General features: G+C 44.3%; 1 protein-coding gene across 2 annotated transcripts in view; it reads right to left on the reverse strand.

The window, feature by feature from the left end:
• tenm1 (teneurin transmembrane protein 1) overlaps positions 1-18,945 on the reverse strand; it is a 213,779-nt gene that overhangs the window by 159,028 nt on the left and 35,806 nt on the right. Inside the window, exon 1 of one of the 2 annotated variants that reach the window (XM_074648020.1) lies at positions 17,796-17,850. The exons of the other annotated variant lie outside the window; for it this stretch is intronic. Within the exon in view, the coding sequence (XP_074504121.1) occupies positions 17,796-17,817 (22 nt within the window). The 5' untranslated portion in view covers positions 17,818-17,850. Of the gene's footprint in view, positions 1-17,795; positions 17,851-18,945 lie in introns of those variants that run through there. 2 annotated transcript variants of the gene reach the window in all.

Consider the following 18,945-nt stretch of genomic DNA (forward strand, 5'->3'; position numbering starts at 1 on the left):
AGTAATGAGATGAGCTCCTGCCCTAGCTGACCATCTGTCTTTGTCTTAACAGAGTTCCCGAACAAGAGATAACACATTATCTTCATCAGACATTATAAGTTCCAATATGACTCCCTTCATTGGCCCGACTGCTGATGAAGTTGGCGTGAAGGATGGTAATATCGATAATAACAATAGTGAATGTATGATAACGGGGACTAATATTGCTAATGACTGTGGCCCCGGCGATGACATGAAAATAATGTTACCGATAATAGCGCCTGCAGTGATGAAAATCACAAAGATAATGACGATAGCATCGGTAATAACAGTGGTAACAATGATGATGAAAATAGCAGTGATGGCGGCAGAAGCGCTGATAATTACGCTGATGATAGTGGGCTCCGAGACGCCAATTAGAATAAAAACAGCCATTGATTCATCGCTCCAGACGCGGGGATAAACGGTAAGATCTCCATTTAACAAAGTGACACAATCATGTTGTCCAATTAAAGCAAGAAAATACAAATGAAGAAACCGAGGGCTCTAAGAGCTTTTCCCTCTCACACGGAACACAGTCGATTTTCATACAGAGCCTGATAATTAGCAGCCATGCATCATCTGTTTTGTTTTTTCTATCATACCGGAGGACTCGTTCAGCGTGCATGTGCATTGGTACGCGTCGACGTGAAAGGTGTATATATATATGTGCATATTTGTGTAATTGCTTGTTTGTACCCCCGTCTTCAAAAACTCCCGAGCAACTCCACAATCATGTTTAGGCTGCAGGTGATTCTGAAAGTAGCATCTCCCGGGAGAGGGCGTGAAGCCTCCTGAGTCTCAGCTCCTCAGCTCTACAGCGAGAGGCTTAGCATTACGCAAACGCTTCACTGCAGGGGCCCGCGCTCAAATTGCATTTTCAGACGAGCACCCTCCTTTCCGTCTATGCGCTATTTAAATGATCTGTTTCAAACTTGTAATTAATCAGCCGATGTTTCGCAGACGTGAACCACCCCATCCGACCAAACTTTTTTTTTGATCTTAATGACTTTTGGCAGCTTTTCAGTGGAGGCCAGTGCAGGTTTGTAGTGGAATAGCAGCTAGCTGAGCTCAGCTCATCTCTCCTGAGAGCACAGCAGTGTCCTGATCCTTCCTGACCTTGTCACGGCTGCAGGGTGCCCGGTCATTGCCACCTGCCACGGATGGAGCCGTGCAGGTGTTTGCGTGTGCGCCTCGGTGCATACGTCCACGTGTGTCCGTGCATTCATGCATGCTTAAGTATGCACATGAGTGTCTGACTGAGCTTTTGGAGCATGCTCAGTAGTGGCGACGCGATGTCATGTGAGTTATTAGCCTCGGCATGAATTTGCATTGCCAGGAAGAGGGCGTGACAAGGTGTTTGAGACTCAGGAGGTGAAACGCCACAATGGCCATTACGGTGATTAGTGCGCACATTCATCTTTTACAAGCCTCATGATTCTTCCCCTCCTTCCCTCCTCGCCCTCTCTCTCCTATATTATGAACACACGCCGCATCTCCCTCAACCCCAAAACAATCACAACGAGCACACACAGCGTATGGAGGAGTTTCGCTTGCACACACATGCGTACGCCATATTTCCTCCGACTCCGACACTAAAACAGGAGAAAGTGCCTGGGCTTGACAGCAAACAAACCAACATGAAGAGATTCCTGGCAGGCTAAAGAGAGAGTAGTATCAAAGCTACAGGAATGCACCACCAGCAGCCCGTTTTTTTTTTTTTCACTGAGAGAGAGAGAAGGAGAGTATGCGCAGTGTTGTAGCAGACCTGAGCTGCTGGTAATTAGAATGGGCTCTGAGGAGAGACAGGCAGTGGAATGAATGCAAATGAATTCACTGGCTCCGGCACCGGGCTCCTCAACCTCACTTTTCATATAGCATGCCTCACAGACATGGAGCTACTGACACAAACAGAGCTAGGGCCACACAGTAAACACTGAATGACACGACTGTGGACACGCACGTGACAACGTGTCCACACACGCACGAGTGTGCAAATAAAATGTGAATCCGCAGGCCTGAAACAACACCACAACGCACGAGGAAGCACGCACAGACACAAACACACAACCCCGCACACTCACATTATCCTAATCCCTGCCACAGTGTTGCTTGTGAAAAGAGAAAGGGGGGTGAAAATGCTTGTTCCAAGCGAACATCCACAGCCATGTCCCACAGCGGAATAAACAAACCCGTCTTAATTGGTGTCGATTTGGAACGGAGTGATGATTCATCATGCAGAACTCCCCAGTAGAGTATTGGAAACCCAATCATTTCTAATCCATATGACCTTGACAGAGGGCCAGAGTCAGACTCCCAACTCCTTCCACGTGCATTGTCCGACCAGACAAAGTCGAGGCATTGTAACTGACTTTACAACTCGTTGGAACCGTAATCCACCAAAGTCAGATCACTTCGCTGATTACTCCATCTCAGCCAGCGGCAAATCTTTATGAAGCACTCAATTCTCCACAGCAGTCATAAATCAGGGTACTATAAGCTTTCCGTCTCGATGATGGCACGCCAGAGACACTATTTCCATACCACGCCGCTCCAGTCAATAATTCCTATTCCCATTACATCTACCAGCGCCGCTCTCGGCTTAAAGAAGTCCACCGGTGCTACCTCACCCCATCTCTCCGGATTCCCCTGGTGGGTTACCGTGTGAAACTTTGATCAGCAACTCTGTGGCCCTTCTCAAGGAGAAGCAGGTCGTCTGTGAAGGGGTCCTGCTCTTTACTAGCTGCCGCTGTAAATGAGTCTAATTAACACATCTCCTGTCCTATCTTAACCAGGCATCCGGGGCCCACTAGAGCCTTATTATAAAGTAGATTATGCATGTAATGTCCCCATTGAGATTACAGTATGGAAAGCGGAGCATTCAGAGAGGTGTACATAGATATATGCGCTGTGCACAAGAGGACAAGGCTGTGGAAGACGGGGGGAATAGCAGAAAGGATGAGGGGGCTGCTTGGTATTCCGACAGGAGCGTATAATAGATGGTGGAGGGAGATAGAGGTACAAAGAGAGCGCGGGAGAGGGAGGGAGAGAATAAGAGGAGAGAGATGTGTCTTCAGCACCACCTGCAGACCCGACCGGCGGCCATCTTGCGGTCAATGAGGTGAGCGCAGCCACCGCCCCGGGTCAGCATTAACACAGACCAATGACAAGTCGGCACTTGCCCTCTATTGCAACAACACCTTGCCGTTCCACTCCGCCGACCGCACCTATCACACCGATCACGACGCGCGCGCACACTCTTCTCCGTCTGTCTCTCTCTTTTCCGCTCGCTTAAAATCACGCACACACACCGGGAGAAGCTTAACAAATGTGGGAACAGATGCCCCACATCAGACTGCAGTTGCCCTCTGCTCCCTGCGCGCCTCCAGAGAGACAGAGGAATACCGTTAACGAAGATAAGACCTCTGCTGTCTCACACATGCCTACGCCGAACACACACACCCACACATTTTTTTAGCCATGTCTTAATGTCCATATCAGTATAAAGCTGCAGAGATGCAATCACGATATCTGTTCGATATAGCTAAAGTACTGTACGTGCTCACCCCCTTCTCCTAATCACCTCTCCCTTTTTTCAGTTAAAACACCTCCCACCGACACTTCTTCACTCTTTCTTTTGGGGACATGGTTTCCCTTCATCCAGGCCGACATAGGCTACATCTACACTAATACGTTTTCGTTTTAAAACGGAAAACTTTATGGCTAGTGTCCACACTACTCCAGCGTATTGAGTCCCTAAAATGGAGATGTTCGGAAACACTGCTGACCCCGGTTTTGTTTTAAAACCATTTCTGTTTTAAAACTGCGTTTTAGTCTGGACAGACAGAAACGGAGACCTTTGGAAACGATGACACAGACACCCACGTTCGCTTCTTGATTGGGTCTTATCAGTCATGACGTTTCCTTCCCTGATTACGTGAACTTTTTCTGGAAGAAAACAAACAACATCAGCCTCGACTACCAGTGGTTATTTCAACATGGATAACGACTTACAAGCGTTGATGACCTTGTCGTCTATGCTGCAACGACTCCCAATCTGTGTTTTCCACCGAGTTGAATGCCTTATACTCGTGTGTTACTTTCAGTAAGAGCTCCACCTCATCGTCGGTCCAAGCAAAGAAGTTTCTGATCTTACTTTTCGACATTGCTGTCCTGCTTTCGTAGTATTTTCTGCAACTGAACAACCAACCGCTCGGCTTCTTGTTTACACCGGAACGCACATGCCCAGTGTACGTGAGTGGTCATGTGATATGCGTTTTCAGGCGTGGTATTATAGGCGGAGATTAATTCTGAAACAACCCCAAAAGTTTTTTTTGTTTTAGTATGGATGTAGCCATAGACCTCTACTCACTTATTGAACTCAAGTAGCATGGTGAAGAGGAAAACAGTAGTGGCCTTAGTGGCCCTCTTGTGCTTGACATTCAACAACTGAGGCAGAAAACAAGGCAAGAAGCATCAATTTTATCTTTAAGGTAGAAGTCTGTAAATCTCTCCCTTGCAGACAGATTATGCATTCAACCAAAAAAAATGATACAGATAAATGTGAAATGCTGCGATGCAAAGCTAATTCGATACGATTCGATTCAGCTGTGATTTATTATTGATTTGGCTTGGATTTGATAACTAATTTTGAGTGACTACATTTTTAAAAAATCTATATTTCCTCATTTTTATTTCAAGTATAGACTTAGAAATTATGTCCTCTGCCACACTAAGAAGTGATACACTGTGTAACTTTTTAACTAAGGAGGATGGATTTTTCACTTAAACACTGTCGCCTGGGTGTTGTTTACCTCCGTATCCAGATCACATCCAGATCTGTTACACTTGCTTTTAGGGAGAGTCGATCGTTAATATTGATACGCGACTGTTTGAACGACATTTTAATTTAGATGAAGCTTCATAAGTGCGTGATTCGATACACGGGGAAGGAAAGCATGGTTTAAAAGTCAGTGACATTTAGGGAACACTATATATAGAGTGCATTCTATTGAGGAACGCTGGCTAGCTGCAGGGTCAGACAGGAGATCAGATTGAATAAACATCAGCGAGAAAGAGAGAGAGAGACGCACACACACAGACACACACACGCACATAAATAAACAGGAAGTAGTAGCTCATGATGTTTTTTGGCCACAAATTAAGCTGCAGCTTTTCATCTGATCGTCGGTGGATCAGACATGTAATCACTCAGCCCTCCAGACACACTCAGATGGGGGACCAATGCTGAGGATATGGAGATGGATCAAGGGTTTAGGGTTGACACTTTCTGTGTTGATCTGACTGGCGTCAATCTATCATCCCTTATGGTGTCTACTCTCTATCTGACATGGCCTGGATATCCCCTGGTTTCCTAAATTACATGATTAAAGATCTGTCAGCATATAAAAACTGGACACTTGGGCGGACAAGACAGCCCGCTGACTGTGGATCCTGTGACTACGGCTTCATTCTTAAAAAGAACCTATTATGTTTTTGTGCATTTCAGCTTTACTTTAGTGTGTTATAAAGTTTTTTTGCGCATGTACAGTAAATGGTCTGCAAATTACAAGGTCCAAAGGTCACGCCAAAAGGAGTTCCACTCCCCAACAGAAACACTGCTTCTGAACTGCCTGAAACGTCTTGCTTGAAGTCTCGCCTTTTTTCTTCTGTAACGCGGTGATGTCACCAAGTAATACCTGTCTAGCTGTTAGTTTGGCACTAAGGCTGTCCCGGATAACATTTTGTGGGCCTCGAAGCTTTGGCAAGAAATATTTGATTGTATTCGAAGCTTCGAAGCGCAGCACAGCAAGCTGACATGTTCTTCTGTCTGTTGTTCTTCATCTTCCCCGTTTCCGTGCCCGAGACAGCGCCGCTGCTGAACAAATGTACACCCAGAGAATAACTAATAATAATTAATGATGAATATGAATAATGAATAATGTTGTGGGATTATTCCTTATTTCATGGATAATTTGGGGATTTTTACATTATTATTATTATATACTTGTAATGTAAAAATTGAATTTAAAAAAACAAAGCATCCAAATACTGATTTGCTGGTCGACTACCATGACAACGGTTGAAGCTTCAAAGCTTCGGAGCATTTGGGTCAGTTCTATTTGGTACGCCCTCAAACAAAGCTAGTTAGAGCGGAGCTGGAGCAGAGTCCTAAGAGTTTGGTTTGGTTGACCAATCAAAACAGAGTGGGCCAGCTGACCAATCAGAGCTTGTTTTTTTTTGTTTTTTGGGGGGGGGGGCAGGAGCTAAAACAGAGCGTTTCAGACAGAGGGTGAAAAGAGTTGCTACAAAACCGCCGGTATGAGACAAATAAAGCTTTTTTTTTTACATTAAAGCATGTAAACACGTTGTAGTAGAAACCCAAAATACAAGTAGGCACCTGAAATGAGCATAATAGGTCCCCTTTAAAATGCCTACCTGTATATACTGTGTATATATACCTATAATACAATGGACTGTGTGGCGCACAAATACCTAGCTCTGCAAACTTGTCAAGAATATGCAGACGTGTCACAATGTACTAATCAAATGCAAGATGAAGCCTTGCATAGCAATCTCAAAATTAGGAGGGAGGTCAATACGCTATTACAGAGAGACAGCTAAGTGTGCACTTAAACATAGCCAGGTAGAGGGATGTTTAGATAGCCATTAGCTAACAACACTTTATGACTATTCAGGAGCCACTTACAGGACACACACTTGCAGACACTTATAGCTATTAGCGGCCATTAACATTTGTGTATAATCATGCGAAATGATGTGTGAGGGAGCTTCATCTGCAGCACTAACAGTAGGAACATTTGAATTTGTCTAGAAGATGATGACAATTCTGCAGCAGCGGAGAAAAGGGCGCAATATAGGTGTGTGCACAACGTATACACATCCCAGTGCCCATGTGTCTCATAAAAAGCCACAAAAAAACAACAATCCACAGCAGGGAGAGACATAAAAAGCTTACGTATATGTATCAGGGCTTTGTTTTCACACCGACCACCAACAGTAAAATTGCGACACCGCTGCCCTCCTCCTCACCAATCTCTTTTTCTCTCTACAACTGTGACTAAAAGGGCCACTAACCTCTGACACAATAACGTAACAAAAAAAGACACAACAACCAGAAAAGACCATCAGAGACCTCTTCTAAGAGGGTCAGTTTCTCCAGGCTATAAAATCTTAAAAAGCAAAAGATAATATTCTGCCTGAGCTATGACCGTGGAGACAACGACGAATGGCGAGAGAGAGGGGGGGGAGGGGGACAGGACCCCGGCCTTAATGTAGTTTGTAATTGTAAGTGTTGGTCTTTAATAAAAGCCCAGAGTATTTGGTCAGGCTAATAGACTGGGCTCTCTAAATCCTGCCTGCCATGCATTATTCAACAGCCATTAGCTATCCCCTCATCTGGGAGGCTTTATGAGTCCCATCATCGGCTGGGACCCGGGCTAGGCACACCAGAGGTGTGTGGGGAGGGGGGCGAGGAGGGGATTAGATAGGGGAGAGAAAGAGAAAAAGGAAGGGATGCAAATACAGGTAAGGGAAGGAGAAGGGGGGAAGTTAAAGAGGATTCAGAGGTGAAGAATCAAAGAGGAAAAGCTGACGAAAGATGGGCGTGATGTGGCATAGGTGAGGTCCTGTGATATGGAAATGACCACAGGGAGATGAAGAAATGCACGGCTGGATGAAAGCCAGAGGTCATGTGGTAGACGTATGAAAATGGGAAGATGTTGATGCAGGGAAATGAGAGGCGAGGTGACCGATGGAAGGTGCATGGGAGTAGGTGCGGGAATGCGAGCCACAGGTCAGGTAGAGGCTGGAGAGAGCAACGGAGAATGAAAGAGAGATGCCAACCTGAAGTGGCATTTTCGGTGGGCCAGCAACATAAATGTCAGATGCTTCCTACCTCTATACCCTCGCAACCTTTTCTTCTTTTAATTCCCCTCACCTCCCTCTCAACCTCCCCCTGCTCCTTCCACTCCACCTCCTGCTGCCCTTCTCAATCTGCCCACCTCTCCCTTGCCTCTCTCCGTCTCCCAAGAGTAGTGCCAGTGGTAATTTTTGCTTTCAGAGACGAGGGAAGGTCCATGGAACACATGGAGATGCAGGCTGCTCAGTTACCATGGTATCGCCGGCCAACAGGAATGGCGCCAAGACCGGGACGCATGTGTGCGTTCGTGTGCGCACGGGTGTGTGCGGGCGTGGGCGTGAGCGCGCACTCTTGAGTGCATCTACACGTCTGGGTAATGGGTGTTTAGCAGGCCTGCCAGACTTGTCCCAGCCCCTGCTCTCCCAGACTACCAGGTTCTCCTGACCCTCTGCGGCAGCCCAAGGACACACTCCTGTCTCTCTAATTAAAACACAACCCCGACGCGCACGGCGCGCACTCGCACGCCGCACACACCCTGCAGGTCTGCGGCTTAAAATAACCTTAAAAGGAACAAGCAGAGCCATCATCCCCCTGCACTCAACACCTCTTCAAAATCCACTCGGTGTTTTCTCGCCAGGCAGCTCCGAGGCAGACTCAATCTGCAGGAAGATTCGCAACAACAACACACAGCATCTTCAGATGCGTTTATTAGAGGAGTCATTAAAGGAGCTGCATTTATTATTGCATGGCCTCCATGCAACAATAGCACCGCTTCACCGTCGCTCTGCAGGACGATTTGCAACCATCAGAAAACCACAAAGAGGTTTCTGGAAAACTGTCAGTGCGGCTGTGGTCTAAGAAAGAGGCAGTTATTTCAGAAGCTAAGTGTCCAATGCATAAAATATTACTGCACATACATGATGAGTCCTTTCTATTTCAGACTGTCAGATGGTTAGTATCTTGCCATGCCTTAAGAATTGGCAGTTTCTAACCATGCTAACCACAATTTAAGCCTTCTATGTCTGTTTGCAAATGCATCATTATGCATAGCCCGCATATCTGAGGCTATTCTCTTTTTGTTGGCAGCATACAACATTAACATTAATGTTGTATATTCTCATAAACCAATGCTAAGGCACAATTTTTTATATTTTAAGAACAATCATGACTCTTAGCCGTGCGTGCATTATGTGTATTTGCTTCAAGTGAGGAAACCAAGATGTGTGGACATCACGCGTGACAAGCGGCATCGAGACAGCCTCTTCACTTCATCTCCAACAGACAATTTAGCATGTTTACTTCCTCGTTAAGCGCATGAGAGACCCTGATGAAGGAATCCCAGGGAGGCGATGGCGTCCTGTCACTGTGGGTTACCACTGCGGCATGATTTAATGGAACTGTCTGTCAGAAGGCCGAACAACAGCCTGTCAACCAACAAGCAGGGGTAGCATACACACATAAGCGCTCGCAAGCACACGAACAGTCAGAAAACACAATGGAGACGGAATGTCAAAAACTCTCTCTCTCTCTCTCTCTCTTGCTTTCTCTCCCTCGTGGACACACACAAAAACACTGGCACAAAAAAATCAAAAAGCACATATGTCCAAAAAGGTTCTGGCAAGAGCTAAGACAGGCGGATATGAACACAGAAAGCGCTCCGAGCACATTCGGAGAAATCAACGGTTCGAGAAAAAACACACATCACCGGCAGCCCCCCTACCAAGCGAGGAGACGAGTGCCAAGGAATACGCTCGCTGCATCAAGCGGCACAGGTGTTATCAGAGCGGTTTTGCAGGAGATCCCGCCAAACAAAAGTACTACTGTCGTCTCCACAGAAGTAGCAGCGTGGAAATCAACCCAACACAAATGTAATGAAGGGTTCACAAAGTATTTAGCAGATTAGGCGGAAAACTCCATGCATGATGGGGGCCCAAATCCAAAGCTCATTACATGTGGCACTGCCTAGGGGCTCACACAAGCCAGTATACAGCCCTATCCCCGTAGCTCGAGGCTGATTTCTATCCCCTGCTACCCGGTGAATGAGGTAGAGAGCAATCACTTCGGCCAGGCATTGGGCATCTGCAACAAAACCTATTCTCTATTGTACATTTCCACCGTCATCCCAAACTGGCAGGACAGAAAGCTCTGATTAGCATCAAAGCCTTTGATTGCCCCACTCAACAATCAGTGCTGCTCTCCTGTATGATGCACGTTTGTGTGTGTTTGTGCGTGAGATTGGCGGCAGAGAGAGAGAGGAGAAATCATCCAAAATCATACAAGGCGTATGAAAAATAATGACGGCATATGCAAGAACATATGTGCCTTTGCTTTTGTAAGCCCGCGCATGCACTTTAATGTCTCTGGATGAACCTAAATGGTTTTCTAATACTCCGGCCTCTGAAGCCCACCCTTTTGATGTTGCACACTGCAGCACCATCCTCCGGTCCGGACAATTCACTCTATCTGGCCCTGAAAATAGGCTGCTTCTTTAACTCTCTGTGGCTAAATATGATTAGCTGCAGAGGACATTGTAGCTCTCTCCGCAGCTAATACATTTAGTATGGATTGTCTGAGGGGTAAGGATACAGCTAGCAGTGAGATCGATATTCTAAGTCAGAGTCTGTCTGGAGAAGAGGAACCATGCTGGGAGATGGTTAACTGTTCTAAGGCAGCAAATGCTGTCTGGAAGTACCGAGTGCCAGGAATCCCACGATATTGAACACTTCTTCAAGGTAATGCTTAATGCTCAAGCTGGGCGGTGGGTTATGTCGAGCGTCTGCATCCGGCGAGGAGCTTGTTGGAGATTTGTTGTGGATATGTTTAAGGACGGGAGATTATATGAATCAAATCTGGATGATTCCTTATAGACTGTAGCGCACCACTTAAAACCAGAGCCCCATAGGGCCTTGCCTCCATAGGGCGGATGTCAAAGTGGTGCTCTAAATAGAGAATAGGGTGTCCTTTGAGATAGAGGGGGAAAAGGACCCAGATTTAAGTGGCTTCATTTGCATGCCGAATCCCTCACTTAAGCCCATTTGAATCACGCACACACACACAAACGCACATGCGCGGCACCCTCCGCACAAAAGTCCCAGGCACACAAACACACACACTTAGCGCAGACACATTCTTCCCCCCTTTTTTCCTCGAGCCAGAGGACATTAGCACTGCATCTATTTCTGGAGGCCCATTAAGGCCGTAAAACATTTAAGATCCACACAGAGTGATTCCGACTGTCAGAATGACCCGTTCTCTCCCCATTTCTCCTGCTCGTGTAAAAAAAGCTGACACGAAGCTTGTGACAGAAACATGTATTCGGTGCCGTTCCGGATTCGGCTGAGTGGGCTGGCACGGCGGCTTGGATGGTAGGGGGGGTGGGGAAGTGGGGTTGAGAAGAGTTAGGTGGAGGGGGGTGGGTGGAGGGGGTGTGCAGTCGTTCGCCCGCCAAATGGGTCCATTTTGCTGAAATGTGAAGCCTGCACTTTCCTGACACGCTATAATAAATCTATCAATTGTGCGTGTGGGTGTGTGTTATGTGTGTGTGCGCCATGCATGAAGAGGAAATTGGTGGCATCTAAACAGGAAATATCCCCTTCCTCTCCCCTCTATGGATGTGACAGTCACAGTAACAGCTCGGCTCACCATAACACAGGGTGGCATATGCCTTATAATGGAAATGCATTGTACCAGGGAGGGACAAACAAGGGCTCACATGTATGCACACACACACATAGAAGCTAATGTGGGATGGGTAGACAACCTTGTCTGCCTCCCATCTCAAATCTATACATAAATATATAATTTGCTGTCCAGTGAGAACTAAATCCATGAAAGCAGCAATGCTAGGCTACTTTAATGTGAAATGACAGGCTTCTAGGCAGCTCTCAGAAGCCTAACAAGCCTGAATAGTCTCTATTTCCAGAGGGGGAGTGCAGAATGCTAGCAGAATGTTAGCTTTACTATATATATAGTTCATTATTGCGCACAAGCCTTGAACACCCCCTCAGCCTGTGTTTCATCCACCTCCCATCCGGTCGCGCATAAAGAACGTGTGGGGAAAAAAAGCGTTTGCTTTGGCAGGTGCTTTGTGTCCTTTGCTGAGCAAATACTTGTTGCTTTTTAATGTATTTGTACGTTAATAGTTCCTTTACATGTCTGTACTGTGACCTTGGGGCTTTGAAAGGCAACATTCTTTGTCATAAATGTTGTCTGAATCCTTTCAGCTCCTACGTAAAAGTAAATTACTCCAACAAAGAAGAAAATAAAACATCTTCAGTTGTTTTTCTGCCAACATTTACTCAATATTTCACCTTTTATAAAGTTCATTAAATGAGTTTTGTTGGTGACGGATTGCCTTTAATGAGGAAGTCATGCATTGTATCACGTAAAGGTGTGATGATGGTTCAATCATATGACAGATAAAGAAAGGCTTTTACTGTCTCAGTGTATTAATATTTAATATTATAAATTATAGTAGAAATATGCTCTGTCTATTAATTAGAAGACGTGTTACTCTGAGCAGAATAACTCGTTAATAAGGTTTCCGGTGTTAAGATACATCCACTAATGAAAACTCAAATTAATAATTGAGGTTATAAGGGAAATATATGTTTGCTGCACAACATATAGCAGAGATAGATAGTAGCACTTTAATGACTTTACATGAACACTTATTGTAATATTCAAACTATTAGCCGATTAGACTGTATCAGTTGCTGTAAGCCCCATAGATGTGGGTCAATAGGGGCCTACTACACCCACTAATAGGTTTTATCATCTATTCACATGGTAGATCACCAAAAGAAAGTGTAGGAGCTAAAATCTAATACTTTAGCTACTGAGGTGATTAGCCCTGGACTGACGCGCTTTTCGCTGTAGATGGTACCTTTAGTTGTCTGTTGTGCTGTACAAAACTGATCCTGAGTCCGCTTGTTGGTTTTACAATAATAGTTCATCTATTCTTAATATGGTCTTAAAGAAGCATGTCCGGTTACCATAGCAACGAGTAACAACAACAACACGGCAAACATTTCAGCGTCCCTGCGGTCAAAAACCATTTGCCCTTCCGGGCTAAACCCTGACGCCAACAACACACCTCCTTACCTATATACCCGTGGCTGGGTCAATCAATTAATACAGTGCCACCTAGTGTTCGTAAAAGTGAATTACATCCCAACCTCAGTATGTCAGCATCATGTTTTGGCTCTTACAGAAAGTATAAAAGAACACAAAACCGAACAAAACAAAACATAGGGCTTTCACCCAGGAGACCGGAGTTTGCATCTCGTGTGAAACCAACAACGTGAAGTTGTCTTTGTGTTCGTAGTTCTTTTTCCCTAAACTTAATCAAGTGTTATTTTTGTTGAATAAACATAAAGAAGATGTCTTTTTGTTGCCTAAACCTAAATAAGTTAAGTTGTAGTTCTGTTGCCTAAACATAAAAAAGTTGTAGTGTTATTGCCTAAACCTAAAGAAGCCTTTTTGTTTGTGTTCAAAAGTTGACGTTTCATTTAGTTTTACAACATAGTAGAACTTGCTGCTTTTAAGTTTTTCTTTCACTTTAACAACGTAGTAGGCGTAGTAGGCCCCTAATGACCCACATCTATGGTGCTTATAGCTGATAACACCTATTTAATGGCCTGATAACAGTTGAATCAGGTGCAGGTATAGAAAACACAGAATGCAATATTTACAAAGACTTGTTGCTCTTGTCTTCACCTATAGATGTTGGTTTGAATTGATGGGAATGCCGTGTGGAGCTTTCAAATACTGAGCTTTTTAAACAGTGGGCAATTTGTATAATTTGAGCTGATCTATGGAACATCAATATAACCACATTACAACAGCGATAACTCTTGTGGTTGAGCTGCAGCTGTATCGCCATGTTCCCGACATGCTCCATTGGTGAACACTTCAGAGTGGGACATCGGCCGGACAGTTAAACTACAGAGGCCTAAAATTAAGTTTTGGGATTTATAGCAGCATTACGAATAATCCAGACAATGAAGCGTTTTGTTAATGCTTCATTTGGCTGAACTTTAGATGCCCTTTGTGTCACAATCTCCATTCTGTCTGCACTTTTATTCACTATAATTAATATCTCAAGAATAAAGCATTCTTTACCAAGTGACGCCATGATCTATTATATATGAGTTATTTCCCCAAGTAAACTTTTTTACTTTCTATTTATAAGGTATTTTCTGCTATGGACAAGGTGTTATCTCCAAGGTTTGGCCTACACTTTGGCCAACATTGATCTTGGTTTCTCCTCATATCTTTCCTCTATGACTTCTCTTCACTCTCGGAAAAAAAGAATTGGAGCACAAAAGCTTTTCCCTGGGGCACTACCCTATACAGTAACAACACAGCACTATTACTTGTAAGTCACTTTTTGTACCTTCAAGTCTACAATTGTGTACCCAAGTGACTGAAATGAACTTTTCAACAAAAACATGTCACAAAATTGAGAAAACAGTGCGATACCCTTTTCCCCCTTCACCCCAGCTCCCACTGTCGATCTGGGGAGGTTGTAAACCAGCTATGTGCTTCTCATTGATATACAGGCTTCTTTTAATCAGGACAGCGAGAATACCATCCCCTCCAGACAACAACCCCACAACACAGGTGGCCCGATAGCCAGTAGGAGTTACTGACAAGAACACTGACTAACAACAAACACTTTATAGTTAGATGGTGTGTTCAGCCAAGCCAGAAGCCCTGCAGCGATCTCTATGGGCAACTGCTTGATCCTTTTGTGCCAAGCCCAGTGTGGCACCTTAACCGACAGACTATTCATTTCTGTAGGTGACGTAATTAAAATTCCGATTTGATTTGATTTTTTACTATTGAGTCATGCATAAATAATATGTCCAGCCCAAACAGGCTAACAAGACACTATTATTTAGGAAATAAAAAAGAGACAGAGACCAGAGTAGCATCATAAATTACAAATAATACCAAACAAATAAATCATCCAAATGTTTTTTCCAAGCTTGAGAAACAAAGGTAGCCAACTTATAAGCAATAAAATTAAATAGCTATTCCACTCTGTCATCGTCAATACACCAAATATTCATTTAAAATAGATATTCTTAACTCATCATAATATAGACAATACCAAAGAAAATGTGATTCATTTTCAACTTCTCCTAATTTCCAATTAATTACTATTATTATTAATTCACACAACCTGATGTCCTCCTGGATGTGTTTAAATCTGACAACTTCAAGGGCCAGAGGAAGGATACATCAGACCGGCACATAGGGGTACTTCGCAAAAAGTCAAGGCCGCGCCTTTGCAATTTGACATGTGTTTGGATCGTAATTTTGACTTGTTTGTATGCATTCATCTCTCGATAAACAAACTAATAATTATTTTCCGCCCTTGCCTGAACCTGAGCGTTTGTGATACATTAATAAATTATGGTTCATCACTGCCATGTCCCATTAGTCTTCCCCCGTCCGACACATTGGCTGGATATTGCTTATCCAGATATCTATACATATTTGATTGAATCACATTAGGCTAAGTGTTGTCTGTATATAACCAACATGTTAATAGCCAACTGTTTGATCTGTAGGCTGAGATTCAGTTGGAGACGACAGTCTGATGCAGCTATAATGTTAATGTACGACTGTATTACTGCAGCAGCTTCACACTCAATCTAACGTTAGCTAACCATGCTGGTCACTGTCACCAGCATCATTTAGCCATTCACCACACTGACAGTGAATATTCACGTATCGTATGTGCCTCAAATCTCAGTATGAACGCCTCGGTTAAACCACTACCACTATATCTTTTTTAGGACAGGGGAACAAATCGGAGATCAGTGTTTTTGGATTTATTGTTGGTGCAACCAACTACACAGCAACTCTTCGGTATAGCGTTATTACTATCACCGGTTTGTTCAAAGTAGGAGTTTGGAGACATGTTTCAACTTCTTCTCTTTAAGCTGTTGCCGTCTACGAGGGACATGGGATTATCTACCCCCAAAAGGGGGCGTGGTCACGAGAGCCTTCTCTGGATGTTGTATTGCCGATCTGACGTATTCCTGTTCTCAACTATATGCAACTAAAGACCTTTGACTCCTCGATAAATTTGTTAGAACATAATATTCGGTGCCATAATTGCGTTTGATTTGAATATATGTTTGTAATTTTTTGTATTAACAATATATCCTTCAACAACTTTTCTTCAAATGTAGCAACTATCTCTCTACTAATTGTGTTCATGCTGCATGTTAGACATGCATTACGTGTTCAAAGGTGGCTGGTAATCAATAGCACATTGTCACATTAGGAGACAAGGTAGCGGTTTGCGGCCAACAGACACCAGAAATATTCCATCTGACTGCTAAACTGCTATACAGTGTAAAATAGTACCGGAGGCAATAGTTAGATCTCTACCGTACCTGTTGCATGCTGGAAGATTGCTGCTGTATCTTAAATTTAGGCTGAAATGGGAGCAGATTTTCACCTTAAGCTACATCAGAAAAGTCTTTATGTTGGATCAAAAAGTATCAAGTCTCATGAGATCCCATAATGGTACACCTGTAAAAAAATTTCTTTTCAACCACCTTTTACCATCTGAGTGTGTCCGGTGTTTTCATGTATCGACTGTGAAACACGAATTTCCTCTCAGAAGATAATAAAGTATCTGTCCACTTTACTGAGGTGCAGGGTTGTACCGCCTTTGTCAATAATATTCGTGTAGATGTGTTTTCTCAGCGCGCCTGCTGCAGCACCGGGGACTAGTCAATATCCCACATTTGTACCTCTGACCTGTGGGCAAACCTGCCTCACTCTTCCTTTCAACTTCCGATGGACATTGATTTTCTCCCACTCATATATAAATGTGTCAGTTGAGGAGATGTGAACAAACAGGGATGTATTTTAAGTAAGGATCAGGGGCTTTCAGTAGATAGGAAAATAAAGAGGGATACTGCAGCTAACTCGCAAACAGCCTTGCAGCATCCTAAAGCAAGCCAAGAGGAAGAATCTGTTGCCGATGTTATTGTTCTCCCTGATCACAAAGTACAGTGTGTAAGTGTGAAGAGTGTTACACCATGGATGTATGATATGTGAGGTGCTATTCTAGGGTGAAAACGTGTGTGTGTGTATTAGTGAGAGAAGGCGGTATCTAGGTCTTTGTGATGAATCTGTTTCAGTGGCAAGCAAGGTGCTAGCGAGCAACATGCCGTCTGTTAATTCACATTCGCCGCGGGTGGTTAGAGTCTGTGGCTGAGGGTACCGGGAGGTGTTGAGAAATGGAGGGACAGAGGAAAGAGAGGCTTGACAAATGAATAAAAGCTCTTTGCAGGGATGAAACCTGATGTCAACCATCGGCAAAACTAAAATTTAAAGTACAACTATAACAGTAACTCCCTGGCCGGTTCCCTTGTGGCTGCACACAGTAAATAATTGCACTAAAAAAAATATACGCCTCAAAATTGCTGGGTACACCACGGCGTGAAAAGAATCTGCTTTATAAAAGAAATATTCCGGCTCAACGTGCTGTAGTAAAATTAGCTGGAGCAGCAATCTCAGCCGGAGTGGTTTTGATCTCTGAGCCATCATGTCATGTCATTAAAGTATTAACCGATGATTGCAGCAACACCAACCAGCCGTGTTTATTTCAGAAGCAATTATAACCCGTGTTGCATCCACGCGATCATAACCTTCGTCTGTGATAAACCTTCCCACACAGAGTTGCCTCTCATGGCCGCACATCGGTCATAAGAACATTAATCTATACATTTCTCTCCCTCTCTCTCTCTCCTTGTTTTTCCTCCCTGCCTCTGGCCAAACATTACCAGCGATCGTGCATCACCCTGCATTCATTCCACTAATGTAGCGCAGATATACAGTACATTTGATGCATCGCGCTACTCACCCACTGGCCCCCCTCGCTCCATATTTACCTCCCTCTGCCTGAGATATCAGGGGAAATCCATTCAGCTAAGACGGTGCAAATGTAAATAGCTCTTGCATAAGCCCTGCCCACTCAAGATCACACCACAGGAAAAAAAAGAAGTATCATTGCCCTGAGCTACGAGGACCGGAGGATGCAGTTAGTCCAAACCGAGAAGATGAATATTTAGTTGCTACTTTGTGTTGTATAGGTTGAAATACAGCACCGAAAGCTGGTTTATTGTTGTTGCAAACCCTCTGTTTCCTGTGTTGTAAAGCGGAGAGAAAAGATACTGCTACATCACCCACATCACATAAATCAGGCATGAAAGCATAATGGTGAGGATTTGACTGAGGGCAACCGGGGGCAAGGAGAGACATATGAGATATTACTCTCATTCATTCTTCCTCCCTATGTTTCCTCCGCTCCGTCTGTGAGCTGACCCGTCTCTGGTGCTGACCCCAAAAGACTGGAAAGAGGAACCGCCTCCACCTATTGCCAGCCACATACCCCATTATCTCTCTCTCGCTCTGCAGCTACGTGGGGCCACGGCTCATGCTTCCCCGAGGTGATCATCTCTCAACACATCTCACAGGCTAGACTCATATTTCTGCTCGTTTTCCAAATCGTACAGGGATCTTCCCCCGCTCAGGCAGGGCTGCAGTCGTTCCCTTTATTCCACCGCAGATAGAAAAAACAATAGACAAATGTACCTTGAATGTAACACCGGTCCCTCCAGGGAGGGATGGGGACCTTAAGAGTTGGTGGAGCATATCCACTCGGCCTAAAAACGACACATCTGTAGTTCCTTGAACAGATTATAATAACACCCAGAGGTTCCAGATGGGCAAAAGGGGAATCGGCTTACAGTGTCAGCCGGTCTTGCTCTCCTTCATGCTTCATCGTGTATGCTGCTTATTATCTTTACTCAAAATTAACTAATTAAATCAAACAACTGACCATTCACTTAACCCCTGCCACGGACAGCAATTGCCCAATCATAGTTTAGCAACCGTAACTAGGCACGTGGAGTTGTAGTAAGATTAATACTCAGTATGGGTCATGCCTTTTTTTTTAGCTTTTCAGATACCAAAAACACAAAAGCAAAAGTGTAAGGAATGGACAGTTTGTC

This window comes from Sebastes fasciatus, chromosome 10 (genome assembly GCF_043250625.1).
Source record: "Sebastes fasciatus isolate fSebFas1 chromosome 10, fSebFas1.pri, whole genome shotgun sequence".
Classification (NCBI taxonomy): Eukaryota; Metazoa; Chordata; class Actinopteri; order Perciformes; family Sebastidae; genus Sebastes; species Sebastes fasciatus.